Consider the following 22423-nt stretch of genomic DNA (forward strand, 5'->3'; position numbering starts at 1 on the left):
CCACCATCTGTTCTTTGACAAGGATACTTTAGTCCAGGAGAATCCCTAAATTGCAAGCTGGTCTGAATGGTGTAATGCAATCCCAGCCGGAACTAAGGATGATAAAAGAGACTGAGGCTCCATGCAGCCAAAGCCACTCAGCCTTGCTAGAGTTGTCGTAGCTCATTGTTCCTCACCTAGGCCCTGTGGCCTCCAGGCATTGTGACTGGACAGAGATAGTATTACCTGGGTCACTAGGTGTAGTGATATAGAGCTATCCTTAGCACATTGATGATATCTTAGCCCATGTTAAAGAATGATCTCATCCAATCACTTCATGTAGTTGTTAAAACAATTGGGACCAACCTTGGAGAAAGGAGTCCAGCCTCAATTCACATAGCTGGCTCAAAAGGATACTATGGTTGATGTTATCTAAAGCCCCTGAGAGGTCAAGAGTGAGAATGGTTGCACTACCCCTATCCTGCCAGAGATTGTCCTGAGTGTGATCAAGACAGTCCCATTGCCAGATCTGAATCCTGAGTGAAAGGGGTCCAGCAAATCTGTTTCATCCAGGACTTCTGGAACTACCAAGCAACCACCTTTTCCAAACCTGCGCCAAAAAGGGAAGGAACATTAGATGAAAATTGTAATGGTTTTTAAAGGAGAGGACAAAGCAGAGATTACTTGCAATGAGGAATTTATCACTGCATGAACCTACCTGATAGTCACCAACTTGTTGGCTTTCACCAGCCAGGAGGGATAAGGGTCTAATTGAGAGGTGCTTGCATTGACAGCAAACAGGACCTTGTCCATTTCCCTAGATCCAGTAGGATCAAACTGTTCCTAAATTATTGGATATCTCCCTACAGATCTCATCAGGATTGGCCCCACACAAGGGTTCTAACTGGGAATGAGCCCAAGCAAATTTTATCCAAGGTATTCAACAAATTCTTCTGCACAGCCCTAAAGACAATCACCCAAGTCCCCTGGCCAGGAGGGATTGGATGATCCAGAAAAGAGTCAATGGGTTACACACTGTGGATGCAATAAGAGCAGTAAAATTGCATTCTTTCACCATTGTAGTTATGAGATAGGCCTTAATAGCAGTTCTAAGATGTGTCCATTCACAGTCACCCTTCATTTTCCTCTAACGGCAGCCTGGACATCTCTTAATCCATTCCAGAATCCTTTATTTCTCTGTGGAATCACTGGGAATGATGGGAGTGAAGGGTTGCGAGAGGTTACATAGGCGCAATCCTGTCCAGAGGCTCAGCGTTTACTAACATTTTGGCAAAACTGTAATAAATCCTTCAGGATATCTCTGTTTCCTCTGGAACCCATTTGGCTGTATGAGGCTCTAGGGATGACAACTCTAATGGCTCCCATCTCCCTGGAGGGTGTGGTAAAAAAAGGGTCTAAGAGGTATTAGGGTATGATTTGCCCATGACAGGAGGGTAATGTTACATTCCCTATCAGATCATGTTGACATTTCTTCCGATAACAATATTAGATCTGGTATGTCAGATTTGTGACAATCTGGGAGTCAGCTGGATACATCTCTGAGAATGGGAATCCCTCATCCAGTGACAGCCAGGTCTTGGTGAATGAAATAAGGATTTCAAATTGTAAAGCGAGAGCAATAATCACTATTAGATTGCATGTGCTTTGATAGATTCTGATTTTAATTAATATCCATTTGCTTCAGTGATCAGCATATACTATATATATTATATATGTAATATATATGTACGTACCTATGTCTTTTTGGTTCCATTTTGTAGAGTACTCTTATCTGTTGTTAGGTGCCCAGAGTAATATGAGCAGCCACTTTAATCCAAACAAACAAGTTTATTCAATCAAGAGACTGCAGGCTAAACTAAATGAAGACTTTGGTTAATAGCTAGAAATTTAGGTTGGGCATAATGCCATCCATATAGCTGTATTCCTCAGGCATCTACCGTACCTTTCTCAAAAAATTGCCTGCAAAATGAAATAATAGAGGACGCATGAAATTGAATATGCTTTAATTGCAAATGGATTTTAAATTCAAGCTGAAATAACATACAATCCATCTTTGCATGTAGTTACACCCCACTTCTTCAAATGATAACTTATTTAGGTTACTATAAGGTTATGGTATCACTACGTTAACAGCCAATTCCCCTATTCATACAGATTCCAAATGTAGAATTAAATTAAACAAAACCCAGAGTCTTTAAAAAGTACAAACAACTCATACACATAGTCCTGCAAATAGCATGCTTGAGCAACTACAGCACAAAGTACCGTACGGTCTTCTGGACGTATTACTATCCAAACTAGTATTTGTATAAGGAATCAAACATTCCATTTTGATGTCTGTTTAGTCCAATGTGAACCAAGATGGACGTTTCCTGTTCCTTTCGATAATTCGCTTGTCTTCATCTTCATTTCTGGGTTTTTCTCCTGTATAGAGCACAATGCTTTCTGTAGCGGGAGCCTTATGTGGTCCATTTTCCAATAATCTAATTTGATTTCTTATGGCATAGGTTTCCTGTTTAACCTTTTCATAACAATAGCCGCAAAGAACATGCTTCTCTTTCAGGTTGCCACATTCAGGACAAATATCTATGTTTCTCTAAAAGAAAAAAAGCAAGTTTTAAAATGCAGCGGTGAGAGAATAATTATAAAAATTCTTAACTTTTTTCATTAACGTAACAATAAAATGGAGTGCAAAATAGGATTAAACAACCTATCAAAATAATAAAACTAATGCAACAAGAACAGTACTATCTAATGCTATGTAGAAATCAAAGTATGTCTGCAAGTTAGTATTTTAATTTTTAGTAGGAACAGGCAATATTTGAAGGGTTGGATCTGGATCTCGGACCCTTGATGTGCTACAGGGCTGCAGGTGGCTGTTTGATCAAGAAGTAGGAGGAAATTTATTTTAGCCTGGATTTTTTTAATTTTGGGGACAGCATATGAAGGACAGAAACTCGAGTGGGTATAAAGTGATTCCTTTCCCAGGAATCTCTTGTTCCTACTTAAAAATCAGCCTGAAACGAGGCAGAAAATAATTGCCATGGGGGTTAGATGGATAGTTGTTTAGCTGGAACAATTTGTTTTTCATGGGGTTAGAAATTAAAGTAAACAAATAAAAGCAAAACCACACTAAAATACAGCTATTTTGCAATCAATTCTGCTTCTACATTTGCAGCTGGCAGGGATTTCATGCAGCCACATACTGCCCAGATTTATATTATACATTCACAGCAAATTCATTGAAACAGATGTTCATTTATATTTTTGAACTTACTTGCCAAGTCCTATTGATAGTGAAAAACAAAACATTTAAAAGCAATGCAAGGGAAACAAAGTCCAATTTTCTGCAAGGAAAATTTAACAATTTACCTTTATTTTTATAAGATGGTTAGAATTCCTTCGTCTGGTGCGATTCACCTCAATTGTTCGCCTTGACTTTGGAGCTGGCATCCAAAGTATGCTGTCTAAAAAGCTGGGGTTTTCAAAATACTCAGTTTTCTCTTCCACAGGATTGAGTAAAGAATCTGGAGCTTGTATTGTTAAAGCAGGAGCTAAAGAAAAAGATATCAACTCAAATAGTTTCATATCTTAGTCTATTTAAAATAGTTTAAAGCCTTTTTTAAGGAGGTTCATTGTGAACTGACTAGCATTTAGATTTTAAACCAACGACATCTGAAATTAGCAGCACTCTTTTAACATGTGATCTGAATCGATCACCAGTACCAGAGGCTTAGTCTTCCAAGCTTTCGGACTCATGCAGGGAACTTCAGCATATTTATTGAACAATTAAAAATCGCTGCATTAACATAAGGTCTATTAAGTATGATAGTAATTTTAAACACTTAAGAGGAATTAGGCAGCCCTGAAAACAAGTGAACTTTGTTCTGAATAAGTATATAATGGAATGCACAGGCTCAGAATCCAAAGTGTGTGTGTATTTCATATCATTCAATTTTTTAAAAAATGAAAAATCATCTCTCTTGTCCTTCATCTTTTTGTATGTGCCTTCAAGTCAGTTTTTGACTCATGGCGAAAGTTGGGACTATTTCTTGCGGTTTTCTTTGCAAAATTTCAGAAGCTGCTTGTTTTTGCCTGCTTCTTAGGGCTTAGAGGACTTGCCCAAGGTCACTCAGCTGGCTTCCTGCCTAAGGTGGGACTAAAACTCACATCCTTTTGTCATAACCTTTTATTGTTTCTCTAATATTTTGTTTTTACACGTTAAGACTCTGAACAACGCATGAGGGATATAAACAGTTTTGGAGTATACTATAAGAATGCTCTACTTTCAGCTTTAATGCCATCCTCCATTTAATTAACAATCGGTTGCTCTTTAAAAACTATAAAGCGAGAAAAAAAGCAAAGGAAATCATCTCCCTGCATTTTGTCCCTTTTTGCTTTGGGAAAGAACAGAAAAAGAGCAACAGGCAAGCAAACAGACAAAAGGCAAAGATCCAAGCACCAAAGCCGAAGCTACTTTGACTAGCAAATTCGCATGGAATTAATAAGAAAGCCGTTTTCTAAAAAGCTTTCAATTCCCCCCTTGGATTGAGCGACGCAAGCACCTCCAACGAGTAGCTGGAAGATGACCGTGGAAATTTTCCACTGAGCTCTTGAGGGCTATCCTGATGAACAGCACATTATAAACCTTACCCCATGGACCTGCGTGGCCCCCAAGCTGCCCCCAGCAGTTTCGGAGAAAACGACAGAGTTTAGGGAAAGGGGATAACACCAACACAGCAGCCATGCTCCTCGCTTTCCCGGCACCCCTCGCGGCTCCGCCCATAGGTTTTCTACGAAATCCGTGTTGGTAGCCACCGCATGGAACCCTGGGAAACCGAGTCAAACTATCCACATTGGGCATGTGACTGTCACACGTCTTTGAAAAACTACCGTTCTCGTTTTGCGACTTTTGACTTTCAAAGTGCACAAGAGACTGCCACTGAGAGCACCTGTAACCCGTCTCCCAGTTTTGCCATAATTCACGGCATTCCTAGAAATTCAGAGCCACGTGCTGCTTTCGGAAATTATCAGGTGAACTTCATTAGTCACAAAGTTGCGGAAATCACGTGCCAGAAAGGTTTCCTTCTTTGCGCACGCGTAAAACTCCCAGCGCACGCAGCTGCAGTAGTCAGAGAGGACTGAGGGTTTGTGGCACGAGTTAAAATGGCGGAACGTGGCTACAGCTTTTCTCTCACCACTTTCAGGTAAGTTTTTTTCCTTGAGAGGAAGACTTTTAGGCGAAGTGTTTGAACGGCCAGAGTGTCCTAGATGGGCTCCATCAGGAGTGAGAAAATCTATTTGCTTGGTTGATTGCTCTTTCCGGAATAATAGAACTGGGGAGATTTTGTCGAGTCAGTGCTGTTGCTGTTCGTTAGTTGTTGAAGTGGCAAGAAGGTACAGTAATGAACTGACTTGATCAGTCTTTAGGGTAAGATCGTCTTTTTTCCCTCTATCAGTCAAGACTGCATTTGACTTCGGCAGATTAATCATTGGTGTTTGGTAATATATCAAATTAAGTATCGCTGCTACTTAAATTGGGAAAATCTAACTGGATTACGGTAAACTTTAGTGTCGCATTTTTTCTTCATAAGCTATGGAATCAGTGTTATAAAAAGTCTGTGAAAATGCCCTTTGGGTCATTGTTTCTGAGAAAATCCTTATCAGATTCCTCAATGCTTTCGGTAATAGAGTTTCTAACATACGGCAATAATCGAATGTAGCCCAAGTTGAACTGCATAGCAGAGTCAGACATCAGTAACTGATCACAGGAAATGTTTTATGACATTTTGTATTGTCATAAAACGGTTACAATAATTTTATATTGTAATTTTTTTATGAAAATGCCAAATTTAAATTCTAGGGGGTCATGTGCCCCAGATTTTGGATGTATTCTATAAGTAAGCCCATTTGAGTTTTCTTAGTTGAAAAATTTTTGTCCTGTGATGTCATTTTGCCCAGTTAAAAGATTACAGACACAATAGTTTTTCAGGATATAATTAAGTTAGAAGTTCATTTGTAACTGACAATAACAAGGATTGCACAGTTCATTAGTGCATTGCTACAATGCTACATTACTGATACAGTACTAAAATTGTGAAACATGACTATACTGAAGTCCAAATAACTTGTCACTATTTTGTGACAATTATTTTAAGTGCTTTGCTACACATTTCCATTTCATATAATTAAAAACTGGATATACTATATATGTTTTGTATGCCACTTAATTTCTCAGGTGTTTTTTCTATCATAGACATAATGCTAAAAAGGATTCTACAGTTTAAAATATCTATGAAACTGGTCAAAGAAAAGTCCTTTCTTGGTTTTTTTTTTAGAAAAATGCCACAAAACTATTCAGGGTTCATTCTTAGATTAAGTAAACTTTGATTACAATCCTTCAAAAGAGAAAAAAAACAGTTGATATACAAGATTAAATACGATTTCATTTTGGGCCAGTCATTGCTATTAATTGTAAATGTTTTTTGTTCCATGTATGTTTGTATTTGTGGTTTTTACTTGTGTGTAGTCTGCACTGTAGACAACATTTAATTTCATTGTGAGTTACACTGTCAAAGATATTCTATTCTTTGATCTTAGCATTTGACTAATTTATGTTGAGCTTTTATACTACTTTTTCATTTTGGAACTGGCTTATATAAGGCTGTATTAACTTTTCACGTGTGAAGATTTTATGGAAAATTATATTGTTAGATGTTGTGAGGGATTCAGTGGAGATTACGGTACATTTAATCGAGATTATCTTTCTGAAGATTTGATTTTGGCAACTATACCTGAGATGTTTATTCAAAACCTTTAGTATATATAGGTTTTTTGAGCTGTTAGTTGCATAGAACCTTGCAAAGAATTCTCCAGAAATTAAAAAAAAAAGAAATAACATGATTTATTTAAAGCTTCCACTTGGGATTTACAGAAGTCTGTAATTTTTCCTGAACGTTACTGTGTGTGAATATGCTCCAGACTAAATTATATTGAATTAATTTCTTTGGGAAAATTGTCTAACAGTTTAGCTCTAGACAACTCTTTTGAGGAATATAAAAGCTTTAACCTCTGGTACATATTCTAATATGTATGCTCAATATGCCTTTGTTTAAAAAAATCAAATTGTCTTTCTTGTTGGAAAATGATTCCTCCATAAATGTCTCATAAATGTATTATATATTTTTTCAGCCCTTCTGGAAAACTTGTTCAAATTGAATATGCTTTGGCAGCTGTTGCAGCAGGAGCTCCATCAGTTGGAATTAAAGGTATTAAAGATGCTTATATGATTAATAACATTTACCAACCTTTTAGCATAAATATTCTCATGTCTTCTTGAGATATGAAGTAAGAAAAAGTGTTAAAAATTTATTGTCTGCCTAGCTTTTACTTGGCCTTGTGAGAACAGATTGCTAAAATAAATGTTTGGCCCAATCAAGCACAGTTAAAATTTTGATGATTCATGCATACTATTCAAGTTTCTAACATGAAGCACATTATTCTTTTATGAGAGAGTAGCTGCTATACTTTAGGAGGGCATTATGTCTGTATTACGCAGATATAAAGGGTATTTTCAGAATTTTAAAATATTTAAAACAAGTCAGAAAGTGATTATTTACTGAACATTTGTTTTTAAATAAACATTTCTAAGGAAATTAAACAGTTACTTTGTTAATTCAGGATAAATTATATGGTTTATTTAAAGTATTTAATTTATATTCCACATTTCAGTTGGAAAGTTACCTAATCTTATATAAGATAAATATTTTATTTTTATAAAATGAACAGATTTATAATCTGATAAAGTATAATTCAAAACAAGGATAGTGCAGTGTTTAGACACTGGATGATCCAGGAATTGTAAGATATATTTATTAAAGAAAGAATTGAAAAACATAGAAGCAACTATAACACACATGAAAATTTGGTGAGTCATTTTACACTGAGCCTTATTAAAGGGATCAGACACTGTAGTTTGACTGGAGGTGGGGGGGGGGAAATATGAAACAGTATTTATGATTGGCTTTTTTTTCCTTTTGATATACAGGTGAAACTCAAAAAATTAGAATATTGTGCAAAAGTTCATTTATTTCAGTAATGCAACTTAAAAGGGGAAACTAATATATGAGATAGACTCATTACATGCAAAGCAAGATAGTTCAAGCCGTGATTTGTCATAATTGTGATGATTATGGCTTACAGCTCATGAAAACCCCAAATCCACAATCTCAGAAAATTAGAATATTGTGAAAAGGTGCAATATTCTAGACTCAAAGTGTCCCACTCTAATCAGCTAATTAAGCCATAACACCTGCAAAGGGTTCCTGAGCCTTTAAATGGTCTCTGTCTGGTTCAGTAGGAATCACAATCATGGGGAAGACTGCTGACCTGACAGTTGTGCAGAAAACCATCATTGACACCCTCCATAAGGAGGGAAAGCCTCAAAAGGTAATTGCAAAAGAAGTTGGATGTTCCCCAAGTGCTGTATCAAAGCACATTAATAGAAAGTTATGTGGAAGGGAAAAGTGTGGAAGAAAAAGGTGCACAAGCAGCAGGGATGACCGCAGCCTGGAGAGGATTGTCAGGAAAAGGCCATTCAAAAGTGTTGGGGACTTTCACAAGGAGTGGACTGAGGCTGGAGTCAGTGCATCAAGAGCCACCCCACACAGATGGATCCTGGACATGGGCTTCAAATGTCATATTCCTCTTGTCAAGCCGCTCCTGAACAACAACACGTCAGAAGCGTCTTACCTGGGCTAAAGAAAAACAGACCTGGTCTGTTGCTCAGTGGTCCAAAGTCCTCTTTTCTGATGAGAGCAACTTTTGCATCTCATTTGGAAACCAAGGACCCAGAGTCTGGAGGAAGAATGGAGAGGCACAGACTGCAAGATGCTTGAAGTCCAGTGTGAAGTTTCCACAGTCTGTATTGATTTGGAGAGCCATGTCATCTGCTGGTGTTGGTCCACTGCTTCATTAAGTCCAGGGTCAAAGCAACCATCTACCAGGAAATTTTGGAGCACTTCATGCTTCCTTCCGCAGACGAGCTTTATGGGGATGCTGACTTCATTTTCCAGCAGGACTTGGCACCTGCCCACACTGCCAAAAGCACCAAAACCTGGTTCAATGACCGTGGGATTACTGTGCTTGATTGGTTAGCAAACTCACCTGACCTGAACCCCATAGAGAATCTATGGGGCATTGCCAAGAGAAAGATGAGAGACATGAGACTGAGCAGTGCAGAAGAGCTGAAGTCCACTATTGAAGCATCTTGGTCTTCCATAACACCTCAGCAGTGCCACAGGCTGATAGCTTCCATGTGACACCGCATTGAGGCGGTAATTGCTGCAAAAGGGGCCCAAACCAAGTACTGAGTACATATGCATGCTTATACTTTTCAGAGGTCCAATATTGTTCTTTGTACACTCCTTGTTTTATTGATTGCATGTAATATTCTAATTTTCTGAGATTGTGGATTTGGGGTTTTCATGAGCTGTAAGCCATAATCATCACAATTATGACAAATCACGGCTTGAACTATCTTGCTTTGCATGTAATGAGTCTATCTCATATATTAGTTTCCCATTTTAAGTTGCATTACTGAAATAAATGAACTTTTGCACGATATTCTAATTTTTCGAGTTTCACCTGTAATCTACTGAAATGCTAGTTGAATGGTTATAGAAAACACCTGATAAAATGTCTACAGTATGTTACATAAGAAAATTAATTGATCAGTTTATTGATTTATGTAGTGAATATTTGAAATGTTGCAAGAGAAGCAGGAGGAAGATTTTCTAATAGCATTAATTTAGTGCATTCTTTTTTTATGTAGCTGCAAATGGTGTGGTACTAGCAACAGAGAAAAAGCAGAAATCTATATTGTATGATGAACGGAGTGTACACAAAGTGGAACCTATTACTAAACACATAGGCTTGGTATATAGTGGCATGGGCTCTGATTACAGGTAAATAAGAAAAAATATTAAATAGAAATATTACTATTGGTTCTTGAGCAGATTTTGAGATAAGTGAAATCAAGTTGGTTAATAATTATCTAGAATTCAATGGGTACTATACACTTGTTTAGAAGCCATGTTTGCTAAAAGCTACATCTTAAGCTTTCTTTTCCATATATATATATGTGTGTGTGTGGTGTGTGTGTGTGTGTGTGTATTAGCAACCTGGCTTTGTGGCTTGATTCTATTCCTGATTCCTCTGTGCTTTGCAACAATGAATAAATTGTTAACTGCCAAGACTGCAATCCCAGATATATTTCTTAATGTAAAAATTCAAACCCTTTGTTAGTAACAGCTAGGTCTTTTTCTGAAAATGCATGTTATATATGTGTGTGTACATACATATATCAGCATTGTGAAACTGACCAAGTAGCCTAATTCATAAAGCTAATGAAATAGTCAATGTCTTTTTTTCAATAATTCTTGGAGATTTGTGGCATATCACTTCATAGAATATTATAAAAATAATTGCTTTCACTTATAAATGAACAAGATGATTACTAGAAGCCAGCATGGGTTTGTTAAAAACTAATTATGCCAAATAAACTTTATATCCTTCTTTGATAAATTAGTGGACCAGAAAAATGTGTGGACATAGTATTCTTGGACTTCAGAAAAGTAGTTGACAAAGTAGACCACAGCTTATTTCTTGATAAATAGTATCACTACCAGATGAATTTGCAGTTGGATGACCAACCATACTCAGTGGGTAGTGCTCAATGGAACTACATATACATGGAGAGAAGCATGTGTGGGGTATCTCAAGTTGCTGAGACCTAGAAACTGCAGAGAAGAGCAACAAAGGTGATAAAAGATCTGGAGCTAGATGTGTTTAGCCTATCAAAAAGAAGGATTAGGTGACACATGATTACTGTCTTCCAGTACTTGGGCTATTGCAGAAAAGAGGGGATTGACTTATTCTCTAAAGCAGGGGTGTCATATTCGCAACATCACATGACGTGTCACAATGTATTGTGACTTTTTTGCCATTGCCAGCATTGGGGTGGGCATGGTTTTGCTATGATGCATCCAGCCCATGGGCCAGCAGTTTGACACCCCTGCTCTAAAGCCTTTTGAGCACTAGGGACCGGTTCCGTAGAGCAGGGCTTTTCAACCAGTGGTACGGATACCACTTGTGGTACATTGGCACCTGGCAGGTGGTACGCGACCATCCTAGAAAAGTGGTAGCAGGGGAGGGGAATGAGCTAACCAGTGGCAGCACCGCACAAGCCTGAGTGAGAGATGGCTGGAGCTGCAGGGCTGTCAGGGCTCAGTGGAAGTGCCAGGATCAGCACCAGGCTCCAGCTGGAGCTTGGCGCTGATACTGGTGCTTCTGAGCACAGAAGAAGCGCCAATCAGCTGGAATGTTGCAGCATCTCCAAGGTCTTGTGATTTACATTCACTATGATTCTATGTTCTGTTATTTAGCTGTGACACTGATGAAGAAGGAAAAAACCAAAGGCAGGCTAAACACAGTAAAATACTTTTTTACTTTTACTTTCTGTCAGAGTTATTTCTGTATGATATGGCCCTGTTTATTTTACACATCATTTTTCTCCCTGTAACTTTGGTGTCTCCACCAACATTAAGTGCATACCAAAACCATGAAAAAGGCTTCCATTGTAATTTATTTTTTTTTGCTTTTGTGTGTGTGTTTTGTTTTGTTTTGTCAGAGTTCTTGTTCATAGAGCACGTAAACTGGCTCAGCAGTACTACTTGGTTTATCATGAGCCTATTCCAACAGCTCAGCTAGTGCAGAGGATCGCTTCTGTGATGCAAGAATACACTCAATCTGGGTATGTTACTTGCTTTTAAATAAAATGCACTCTTATTTCTTTATTCTTCAAGTTATGGAGGTGGTGATTCATTTTGTCTGGAAAGGTTGGGTACCACTGTAAGTAAAGTACAAAGTTTTCTAATATTGTACACAGACTTAAATGGCATGGGTCTGGATTACCTTAGGGAGCGCCTGCTGCCAGCATCAGCTTCCCATCATCCTGTGCGCGCCCACAGGGAGGGCCTCCTTAGGGTTCCGCCGGTTAGGGATTGCCGGCGGGTGATTCCCAGGGGGAGGGCGTTCTCTGTGGGCACGCCTGCCCTTTGGAACGAACTGCCGATGGAACTTCAGACTGCCCCCGACCTTCGCTCATTTCGCCGGGACCTAAAAACCTGGTTGTTTGAACTGTCTGGCCTGGACTGAGGGGTTTTAAATTAAATTAATTTTAAATTTAAATTTTAACTTTGTCTTAATCCTGTGGGCTAGTATTAATTTAATTCTATTTTATCTTTCCTTTTTTGTATTGTTTTAACTTGCGCTGTGAACCGCCCTGAGTCCTTCGGGAATAGGGCGGTATATTAAATAAATAGAGAGAGAGAGAGATAGAGAGATAGATTGTTTTTCTGAAAGAAAATACTCTGTTCTTGCTTGATGAGATTTTGGTGAATTGGACAGTTGTTACAATTTACTGGTGTATAGGTTGAAATGTTTCCTTTTCTTTGTAGCATAGACAGGCTCATGATTTCTTCTATTATGCGTTTCTGCTTCCTTTTGAAGAGCCTTCATTTAGGAGATTCTTGAATGTGTAGTCTGAACAAGAGTCCCACAATTGCTTGCTTCATTCTCTTAAATGAAGAAGGAATAACAGAAAATAATTTTATATCTCAAGGAATTAGCATGACTAATGCCTTAATAAATAAATCATCTTAATGTGAAAAAGTAAAAAAAAAGTTTAATATTAATACATTTGGGCAATATTTTAGGGAAAATAAGTACTGATGACTTCTTCTGTCACTCCTTTAATAATATCTTCATATGCATTGTTTTCAATCAGTCTTTGTGCTAATAAAATTTTCATCCCCTTCATTTCTGTGCGAAAAGCTACTGCTAAAAGTATAGGAGCAGAATCAGTAAAATAGTGACAGACTTAAAATTATTAACTACATAGTGTAAATACATAGTGCTTTAAATTATGACTGTAAAAATAACTGCTTCAGCAGCTTATTTAATGCTGCCCGTGATTATTTCTGATGTCTTCCTTGATAGAGGTGTACGTCCATTTGGAGTGTCGCTATTGATATGTGGATGGAATGAAGGGCGACCATATTTATTCCAGTCTGATCCATCTGTAAGTATTTAAAATTGGACTTCTTCTTAGCCTTGTATAAAAACTTGGTCTAGCTATTTGCTTGAAGTACTTTAGAACTTTTTCTTCAGTAAGATTTAAGGAAGATATATGTATAATTTATGGTTAAGAACTTAGGATAAAATGTTCACAGCTACTAGAACAACTTGGGTGGTGAGCTTTAAAATCATATGAGGAGACCTAGATCTGTGTAATTAGGCAGCATATTCAATACCTGTCAATACTATCTGGCTGTTACAGCATTCACCAGCAGAACTTTTTGCTATAGTGATTTCCAAATTTTGTCCAAAAAAACCCTTAGTTTTATCTTTGGTTATGAGTTCCTAGATTATAATATAGCCAGATTTCTTTTTATCTTGTCAAGATTATTTGTAACTTTGTAGTCCCTTAGGTGATTTAATTGATAATCTGTTATAAAATGTATTTGATTGTCCTGTTGTAGCTCTCCTATTTTTTTCTTTGTAATCTATTTATATATAAAGTAACATAAGGATGCTACCATGTATACTCATGAATAAGCCAAGAATTTTAAGTGTCAAAATTCCCCCTCAAAAATTGGGTTTGGCTTATCCATTGATGGGCTTATCTGTGATTATATTTTTTTAAAGTGCCCATTTATCCAGTATGTATACTTGGATTAATCCATCTGCAGATAAGCTGACCTTCAATCATAACAAAAAATAAACCAATTGATGAACCAGTTGTGAAAAGCAAAACTTACAAAACTTTTGAGGGTCAGTTTATCCACAGATGGGCTTATATGTGACTATATATGGTACTTTCCATATTTATAACGGTATCTTCAGAACCTTAGTACAGATAATCCTTGACTTTTCAAAAAATTAATTTATTTTTTATTGCATTTATTTGACACCCATCTCGTTTTGAAGCGATCCTGGGCGGCTTGCAGCATTAGAAGCATTAAAATCATGAAAGATAAATATTTGTAAGACAATAAAAATGGAAATTACAATGAAAAATAGAATTATAGAAAAAAGATGAGAAGGGATGGAGAAGGATGTGCGGAGGGGAGGTGGATTCCCTTTTTATTCATCAACCACCTCCAGTGTGATGCCACCCTGTTGGAGCCCCAACCCATCTGGCAGAGCCAGATCGTCAGGCTCTTGCAGAAGGACAGGAGGGAGGGGCAGATTTTTCCCATAGGGATACAATGTTTCAAAGAGCCAGTGCCACGGCAGAGGAGGTCCTTCTCCTGACCCTGCAGCCAGAATTTGTTGACTGAAGGGGCCCACAGCATGTCTCCTTTGCCAGCACAGGTGGGAAGTGCCAGTTTCAGTGGGCTGAGATGGTTCCTCAAGTAACCTGGATCCATGCGATGCAGGGCTTTAAACATAATGATGGTTCAAAAATAATGGGTTGGAATAGGAACTTTACAGCCTATAAACACTTCTAATCATTGCAAAACACTGCACACCCCAACAGTCACATAACCTGCTCATATGACTGTTTGCCAAGTGATCTATGTGATGTGATTGCCATTTGCAATCTGCATACTTCATACATAATGCCTGCCTAAGGTTTTCACACACACACATACACCCCCTGCCCGGGGTAGTGAGTGAGGAGAAGGCTCAAGCGGTGGCATTTTCCACCATTAGTCAGAATAATCCTGAGATAAAATCCCTTTTCTACACTGTCAGAATGTTTATTACTTGAGCGCATTATTATGTCATTCATCTCGCAACTGTAGAATACCAGGATTTTTCATGAAACAGATTTTTTTTAATTTCAGACTTAAAGCGTATTTGTTGTATTTTGGAAATTCTACTGAAACAAAATCTGAAGGGGTCTTTCTAGGTGGTATAGAACAAAGCTAGTACACTTGAAGTGCAGGATTTTGTCATTGATAAGATCTAAGTTGACTTCAACCACAATCAAGCCCAAAATGTCTGTTGCTAAGCGAGACAGTTGTTATGTGACTTTTGCCCCATTTTATGATCTTTCTTGCTGCAGTTGTTTAGTGAATTACTACAGTTGTTAAGTTAGTAACATGGTGGTTAAGTGAATCTGGCTTCCCCATTGACTTTGCTTGTTAGAAGGTTGCAAAAGGTAGTCACATGACCTCAGGACATTACAACCATCAAAAATATGAGTCAGTTGCCAAGCATCTGAATTTTGATCATGTGACCATGGGGATGCTGCAACAATCATACTTGTGAAAAAATGTCCTAAGTAACTTTTTTTAGTGGGTTGTAACTTCAAATAGTCCCTAAATGTTGTAAGTCGAGAACTACCTGTATTTGCCTAGTAGTATAAGATTCCTCTCATCTCCTTGCAATCCACTTTTATAATTCTTTGTATTAATTTTTACAAATGGGAAATTTCCAAGGAATTTCTACTAAAATAAGATTATAAGTATATTATATTATACATTATTTTATACTTTATTTTACTATTAAGAAGATGGCTATAGTATGCATGTTTCTAATTTGCTGTACTTTTCACCTTCCAGGGGGCATACTTTGCATGGAAAGCAACTGCAATGGGGAAAAACTATGTAAATGGAAAGACATTTCTTGAGAAAAGGTAATGCAGAATAGAAATTCTATAATCTAGTAAATTATTATACATCTTGTATTCTTATTTGGATTTTCCATTTCTGGATTGTTCTTCCCTGAATCCTTGGAAGATTTATAGTTAAATATTAGTAGTGCTGTAAACTCATACAAAAATGACTTTATCAAAATACATTTTGATAGTTAATAAGTTAATAAGCTGACTTTGTAATAATGCTGCTTGGGGGGGGCGAAAGCCCTAATAAGCAGGCATATACATAGAATGAAGGCTATTGCTAAGCGCATTGGTTTGTGCTTAAATTGTAAGCCGCCCTGAGTCTTCGGAGAAGGGCGGGATATAAATGGGATTAAAAAAAAATTGGTCCACCAACAGTCATCATCTTGGCTATTCCATAAGATAGGAATAAGCATCCCTTTTACTCTTTTAAAAAATACAAGAAATTATTAAGTACTGTTATTTAAGACAGGAAATCTTGCTAAAAGGAAAGCCAGGGGTCACATTTTTCTTGTTGTATTGTTAATATATTTATAATATTTCCTCTACTGAAGTATCTTGAAATAATTTACAATGCATAATGTAGCTACATAATATTTTAAAACAATCTTGAGTAAACCTTTATGTTTGCTTTCTAGACACCAAGTGTGGTCATTGCTGGTGACAATAAGACATCACTAGACAAGGCAAAGCAATTATTTGTTTTTTAGTCAATTTTTAGAAGGAATAGAAGGGATGATCAGCAGCAAAATGATATCTCAGTACCATTTTGATCCCTGCCCACCTCCAGGGAAAAAAACTGCAAGGCTGAAAGTATCCATTCTCCTTCAATCCAGTAATTCATACACAAAGAAAAAAAAGGGAGGGGTGTGGAGCTTGCCGTTTTGCAGAAATCGACGTCTATGAATGGGAAGTTAGAAATATGCAACAGGTTTTTTACCACGCTGTAACAAAGTGCGAGTCTAGCACACTCCTACTTTACAAGTATGTCTTTAGACCCCCACAAGGTATTTTTGAAAATAACAATAGTGGTAGCAGGCCTGCACTTTGGAAGTTGATCCAGAACCAGAGACACAGTATAGTGAGGTAGTCATAGGAAAATATGGCAACTTTATAAGATTGTTTTCCAGTAAATAGATATTTTGTAATATTCTAATTTTGTTATTTTGTGACATTTTATGGATTAGCAGGCTCTTCCAGTTCAGTTAGTTATTTTTTCCTGGCAGTCCTTGGTATAGTTTCAAAATTTCAGATTTGTTTATTGGCAAAAAAAATGGTTTCTTGACCATGAAGTAATCTAGAAAAAATAATACCTGAATTTATGGGAGTATTTTGCACGTGTAATTTTAGCTTTATAGTTGTAACATTGGAGGGATATTTTAAATTTCTTAGAAAAGATCTGTTCTTTTGCAGATATAACGAAGACTTAGAGCTTGAAGATGCTATTCATACCGCTATCTTGACATTAAAGGTGAAAGATATTCATTTGAAATTTGATAAAACTTTCAAAGTTGATATTTTAATATTTAATTATTTAACAAAATTGTGTATCTTTTCATTATTAGGAAAGTTTTGAAGGACAGATGACTGAAGATAACATAGAAGTTGGCATCTGTAATGAGGCAGGATTTAGAAGACTCACTCCAACTGAGGTTAAGGATTATCTGGCTGCAATTGCCTAATCTGGATTGATGAGAGCATACAACTGCTCTCATTTTTAACTTCATTTATATTAGTGGCTTCTGATTTTAATTTCTTTGTTAATCCTGTATTTTTTTTAAAAGGAATATGGATTCACATGCCCTGAAATGTGAAACTAATTAAAATATTAAAACAACGTACAAGAATATTTACACAATCTAAAAATATAAAGATTGGTATAACTTCTCATTAAATTTCCAAAACATTATGCTAACTTCAGGTGTTCCTACTAATTTCAGGTGTTGTGAAGATCGTTTCAAAATTCAGATTTTGAGTCCATAAAGCTGTTCAGATAACTGACGTGGTTAAAGGCTTTGTAAAGTTTTAGAAAAATGGGACTGCTTGAGTAGAACTAGTTTGCAGGTTTTCATAGGAGAAATTATATTGGGAAAAGAATTTGTAAAGAGCCTGTGACATGTATATACTGAAGGAATTTAGAAAGATTTTTTTTTATGTAAACCATTAGGGACAAGAAATCTGCTAAGCATCTAGAGAACTTTCTATGATACACTGAGCCTCCTAGGTTTACTTTGGTGATAGTTCTTCCATGTTTCAGGTAGATTTTTTTACTTTGAAGTGGCCATAGACAGTATTTGCGACCTTCTGTATGCAAATCAGAAGGCTGTTTAAGTATTGCTCTTTATTTTAATTTGGAAAACTCTGGTAAGCATTCTGACCAGGGCAGCAGTGGAGTATGTAAAATTATTTTACAGGGGATGGAAAAAATAGATATTCTTGGTCATGATCTGGAACATCCCCTTTTAACTAGTTGATTTATTCTTTTTTAATAAATACTTTGTTTACTTATATTTATATTACACAGATGCTCTCAGAACTGCATGTGTCATCCTGAGTTGCACATAGTGCTTAGTTGTACATTTAATTTAAAAAATCTCAAAAAGTATCAACATACTGTAAACATACTGTATGCTACTTAGTTCATTTTCCCTAATTTACACATCCCTAAATAAAAATTTACAAGAAGTTAGATGATGAACTATTTCACAGTGTTAACATTCTTCCCATCTGCCTAGATATAGCAGTATTAGTTTACTTTGCAGAAATGGCATGACTAAAATCTTCTAACTGCTACTTTTTGCAGTATATGTATAACAGTTGGGTTTTCACTGTAATACACACACACACACACACATAACATTTTAAAATTTAAATATTTTTATATTTTATTTATACATTTAGTGATATATAAAGAGTTCCATTTATGAATCATTCTGTATACAAAGTAGCTGTGTTTGAGTGATCCTTGCATATGTGTCAGGTGTTTGGTCCATTTACAAAAAGTATTTGTGAAAGAATGGTGAAAAATAAAGGATGCTGGCAGCTGGAATTGGAAGGGAGTGCTCTGCAGGATTTGAGGAGGTGGCAAGTTGAGGGAATATAGTAATATGCTGACACATTGATGGCCATATCTGAAAACAGAAAAATGCTGGAAAAGTTGGTAGGCTCCAGGATAAATTGCATGAGAGGGTTGGGAAGCTACTGGGAAGATGAGGAGACCTAGAAAATAAAAGAGCAGTTGAGCTGGAAAAGCTTTACTTGTTCTGTCTGGATTGCATTTTTTATGAATCCCAGAAAAATCCAAACATTTAGGTTTGAGTTTTCTTAGGCTGTAGTTGACCTAAACTGGATTGTTAGTATTTAGGAACGCTGTTTATATAGATTTAAATATGCTCGTTTTGCATGTACCCCTAATTAATAGACACACTTTTTAGACTCACTAGTCCATTTTTGAACCATGTTTACAGATAAAAAGATATAAAAATTACTGTTCAATCACAGCTCTACCAAAAGTCTGGATTTCTGATATTTTTCATATCTAACTAGAAACTGACATAATTTTTCTCCAATGTATATGTCAATCATAGTCTGATTTCTTTATTGCTTCAGCACTAAGAAGGAGCCTTTAGAAAAACTTGTGGGCTGCATGTAGCTTCTAGAAAGGCTAGAAACTAGCTGTGTTTTAAAGGGAAGGTTAAGAATGAATATCATGATTGATGTAAGGTCTCGCCTCAGCTATTCCCTCAAGAATGTTGAACTCTTGAAGCAGACAGCATTTCAAACGGATCATTTATTGAGAGATAGTGTTTGTAGAGAAAACAGGCAGGATCTAAAGTTCCCACTCGAACACATTAGGTTAAACCCCATTGTTCAGACCCCTCCCAACTGCCCAGTCCACAGATAACCAATCCAGAGATGTGAAGATGTGAGAACTTTGAGCTGAGAAGGTGATAAGTTGTTCTCGGGTGTAATGGCCATGGTTTTCCGGAAATGGGAAAGCAGATTGCTCCAGGCTCATCCCTCCCATTTCCCAGGAAGATACATCAAAGCAAAAGACGAACAAAGTGAAATGGATACATCACAGAAAGCCCCGAGGTTCCCTAAAATGGCAGCATCCCGATAGGGATCTATGGGCATCTGATAGTTGACCTGAGAGGAAGAAAATCCTGGTGAACATGTATGAATATGATAACATATGATGTGTTATGCTCTGAAGCATCACTTTTTTCTCTGATTTTAGTATGCTGTCAACAACCCAAATACAGGGAGTGCAGAATTATTAGGCAAGTTGTATTTTTGAGGATTAATTTTATTATTGAACAACAACCATGTTCTCAATGAACCCAAAAAACTCATTAATATCAAAGCTGAATATTTTTGGAAGTAGTTTTTAGTTTGTTTTTAGTTATAGCTATTTTAGGGGGATATCTGTGTGTGCAGGTGACTATTACTGTGCATAATTATTAGGCAACTTAAAAAACAAATATATACCCATTTCAATTATTTATTTTTACCAGTGAAACCAATATAACATCTCAACATTCACAAATATACATTTCTGACATTCAAAAACATAACAAAAACAAATCAGTGACCAATATAGCCACCTTTCTTTGCAAGGACACTCAAAAGCCTGCCATCCATGGATTCTGTCAGTGTTTTGATCTGTTCACCATCAACATTGCGTGCAGCAGCAACCACAGCCTCCCAGACACTGTTCAGAGAGGTGTACTGTTTTCCCTCCTTGTAAATCTCACATTTGATGATGGACCACAGGTTCTCAATGGGGTTCAGATCAGGTGAACAAGGAGGCCATGTCATTAGATTTCCTTCTTTTATACCCTTTCTTGCCAGCCACGCTGTGGAGTACTTGGACGCGTGTGATGGAGCATTGTCCTGCATGAAAATCATGTTTTTCTTGAAGGATGCAGACTTCTTCCTGTACCACTGCTTGAAGAAGGTGTCTTCCAGAAACTGGCAGTAGGACTGGGAGTTGAGCTTGACTCCATCCTCAACCCGAAAAGGCCCCACAAGCTCATCTTTGATGATACCAGCCCAAACCAGTACTCCACCTCCACCTTGCTGGCGTCTGAGTCGGACTGGAGCTGTCTGCCCTTTACCAATCCAGCCACGGGCCCATCAAGACTCACTCTCATTTCATCAGTCCATAAAACCTTAGAAAAATCAGTCTTGAGATATTTCTTGGCCCAGTCTTGATGTTTCAGCTTGTGTGTCTTGTTCAGTGGTGGTCGTCTTTCAGCCTTTCTTACCTTGGCCATGTCTCTGAGTATTGCACACCTTGTGCTTTTGGGCACTCCAGTGATGTTGCAGCTCTGAAATATGGCCAAACTGGTGGCAAGTGGCATCTTGGCAGCTGCACCCTTGACTTTTCTCAGTTCATGGGCAGTTATTTTGCACCTTGGTTTCTCCACACGCTTCTTGCGACCCTGTTGACTATTTTGAATGAAACGCTTGATTGTTCGATGATCACGCTTCAGAAGCTTTGCAATTTTAAGAGTGCTGCATCCCTCTGCAAGATATCTCACTATTTTTGACTTTTCTGAGCATGTCAAGTCCTTCTTTTGACCCATTTTGCCAAAGGAAACGAAGTTGCCTAATAATTATGCACACCTGATACAGGGTGTTGATGTCATTAGACCACACCCCTTCTCATTACAGAGATGCACATCACCTAATATGCTTAATTGGTAGTAGGCTTTCGAGCCTATACAGCTTGGAGTAAGACAACATGCATAAAGAGGATGATGTGGTCAAAATACTCATTTGCCTAATAATTCTGCACTCCCTGTATAAACAACTATTTTTAATTTTTTATGGGATGTAATCCCACAGAAATTGGTTACAATTTGTTCTAGAAAATGATAAACGCTTTAAAAACCTCTACCATTCCCACTATATATTTTTTCCTTTATTATTTTTAGAAATAAGGTGACAAATATACCTCATACTCCTTCCTGCTCCTGTTCTTCCACAACAACCCAGTGAGGTGGGTGAGGAGAGAATATCTGGCCCACAGTCATCCATCTAGCTTTTATGCCTAATGCAGGACTAATATTCATTGTTCCATGATTTCTAGCCAGCTGCTTTAGCTATTATACCAAACTGGCTTTCATACACCATTATGTATATGTGAAAGTTTATTATCTAAGATGGAAGAAAGTAATAAGCTGTTATTGGACCTTTACGCTGTGATAAAAATCCTGCTTTAGATCTGCTAAAATTGTTAAACAGAATTTAAACGGAGGGGAGGAAAGCATTCCAGATGTGAAATTACAGACCCACTTAAACATTTGGATGAACTACATTCCTACAGAAGAAAACTCAAAAGAAATTTAAAACAAGCTAATTGCCTTCAGAAATCAGGGGTGCGCCATCACTGGAGGTTTTTAAGAAGAGACTCGAGTCACCTTTCTGAAATGGTATAGGTCTGGGTAGGCAACCTTGGCTCTTTTATGACTCGTGGACTTCAACTCCCAGAATTCCTGGGCCAGCATGGCTCAGCTTGGAAACGTCTCTTTTCCCTCAGCATGGCATAAAAGAGCCAAGGTTGCCTACCCCTGGTATAGATTCTCCTGCTTGAGCAAGGGACTGTACTAGAAGACTTCCAAGGTCCCTTCCAGCTTCTATATAAAACTGCAGAGAGGTGTGGATGAATCTCTGAGATGCTCACTAAAGAAGCAGGATGAAAAATAATTCACTATTAAAAATGAT

The 22423-nt window shown here is 37.3% G+C and overlaps 2 protein-coding genes across 3 annotated transcripts; one reads left to right on the forward strand and one right to left on the reverse strand.

The window, feature by feature from the left end:
- Positions 1 to 1986: 1986 nt before the first annotated feature.
- On the reverse strand, positions 1987 to 4802 carry LOC310648523 (large ribosomal subunit protein bL32m-like). Its single transcript, XM_083376417.1, has 3 exons — positions 4654 to 4802; positions 3373 to 3554; positions 1987 to 2596 (listed from the first exon to the last, which is right to left on the reverse strand). Exons 1-3 carry the CDS (start codon positions 4784 to 4786, stop codon positions 2342 to 2344), a joined length of 570 nt encoding a protein of 189 aa, XP_083232543.1. The 5' UTR covers positions 4787 to 4802; the 3' UTR covers positions 1987 to 2341.
- A 139-nt stretch (positions 4803 to 4941) lies between these two features.
- Positions 4942 to 17528, forward strand: PSMA2 (proteasome 20S subunit alpha 2). Of its 2 annotated transcripts, XM_083376342.1 has the most exons (8): positions 4958 to 5207; positions 7192 to 7268; positions 9833 to 9965; positions 11690 to 11812; positions 13060 to 13141; positions 15633 to 15706; positions 17105 to 17162; positions 17257 to 17528. In XM_083376342.1, exons 1-8 carry the CDS (start codon positions 5167 to 5169, stop codon positions 17371 to 17373), a joined length of 705 nt encoding a protein of 234 aa, XP_083232468.1. In that variant the 5' UTR covers positions 4958 to 5166; the 3' UTR covers positions 17374 to 17528. The 2 variants fall into 2 exon arrangements, with proteins under 2 accessions (XP_083232469.1, XP_083232468.1); XM_083376343.1 differs by lacking the exon at positions 11690 to 11812 and having other exon boundaries at positions 4942 to 5207.
- Positions 17529 to 22423: the final 4895 nt, after the last annotated feature.

The sequence above is a fragment of the Vipera ursinii genome (assembly GCF_947247035.1).
Source record: "Vipera ursinii genome assembly, chromosome: Z".
In the NCBI taxonomy this organism is placed as follows: domain Eukaryota; kingdom Metazoa; phylum Chordata; class Lepidosauria; order Squamata; family Viperidae; genus Vipera; species Vipera ursinii.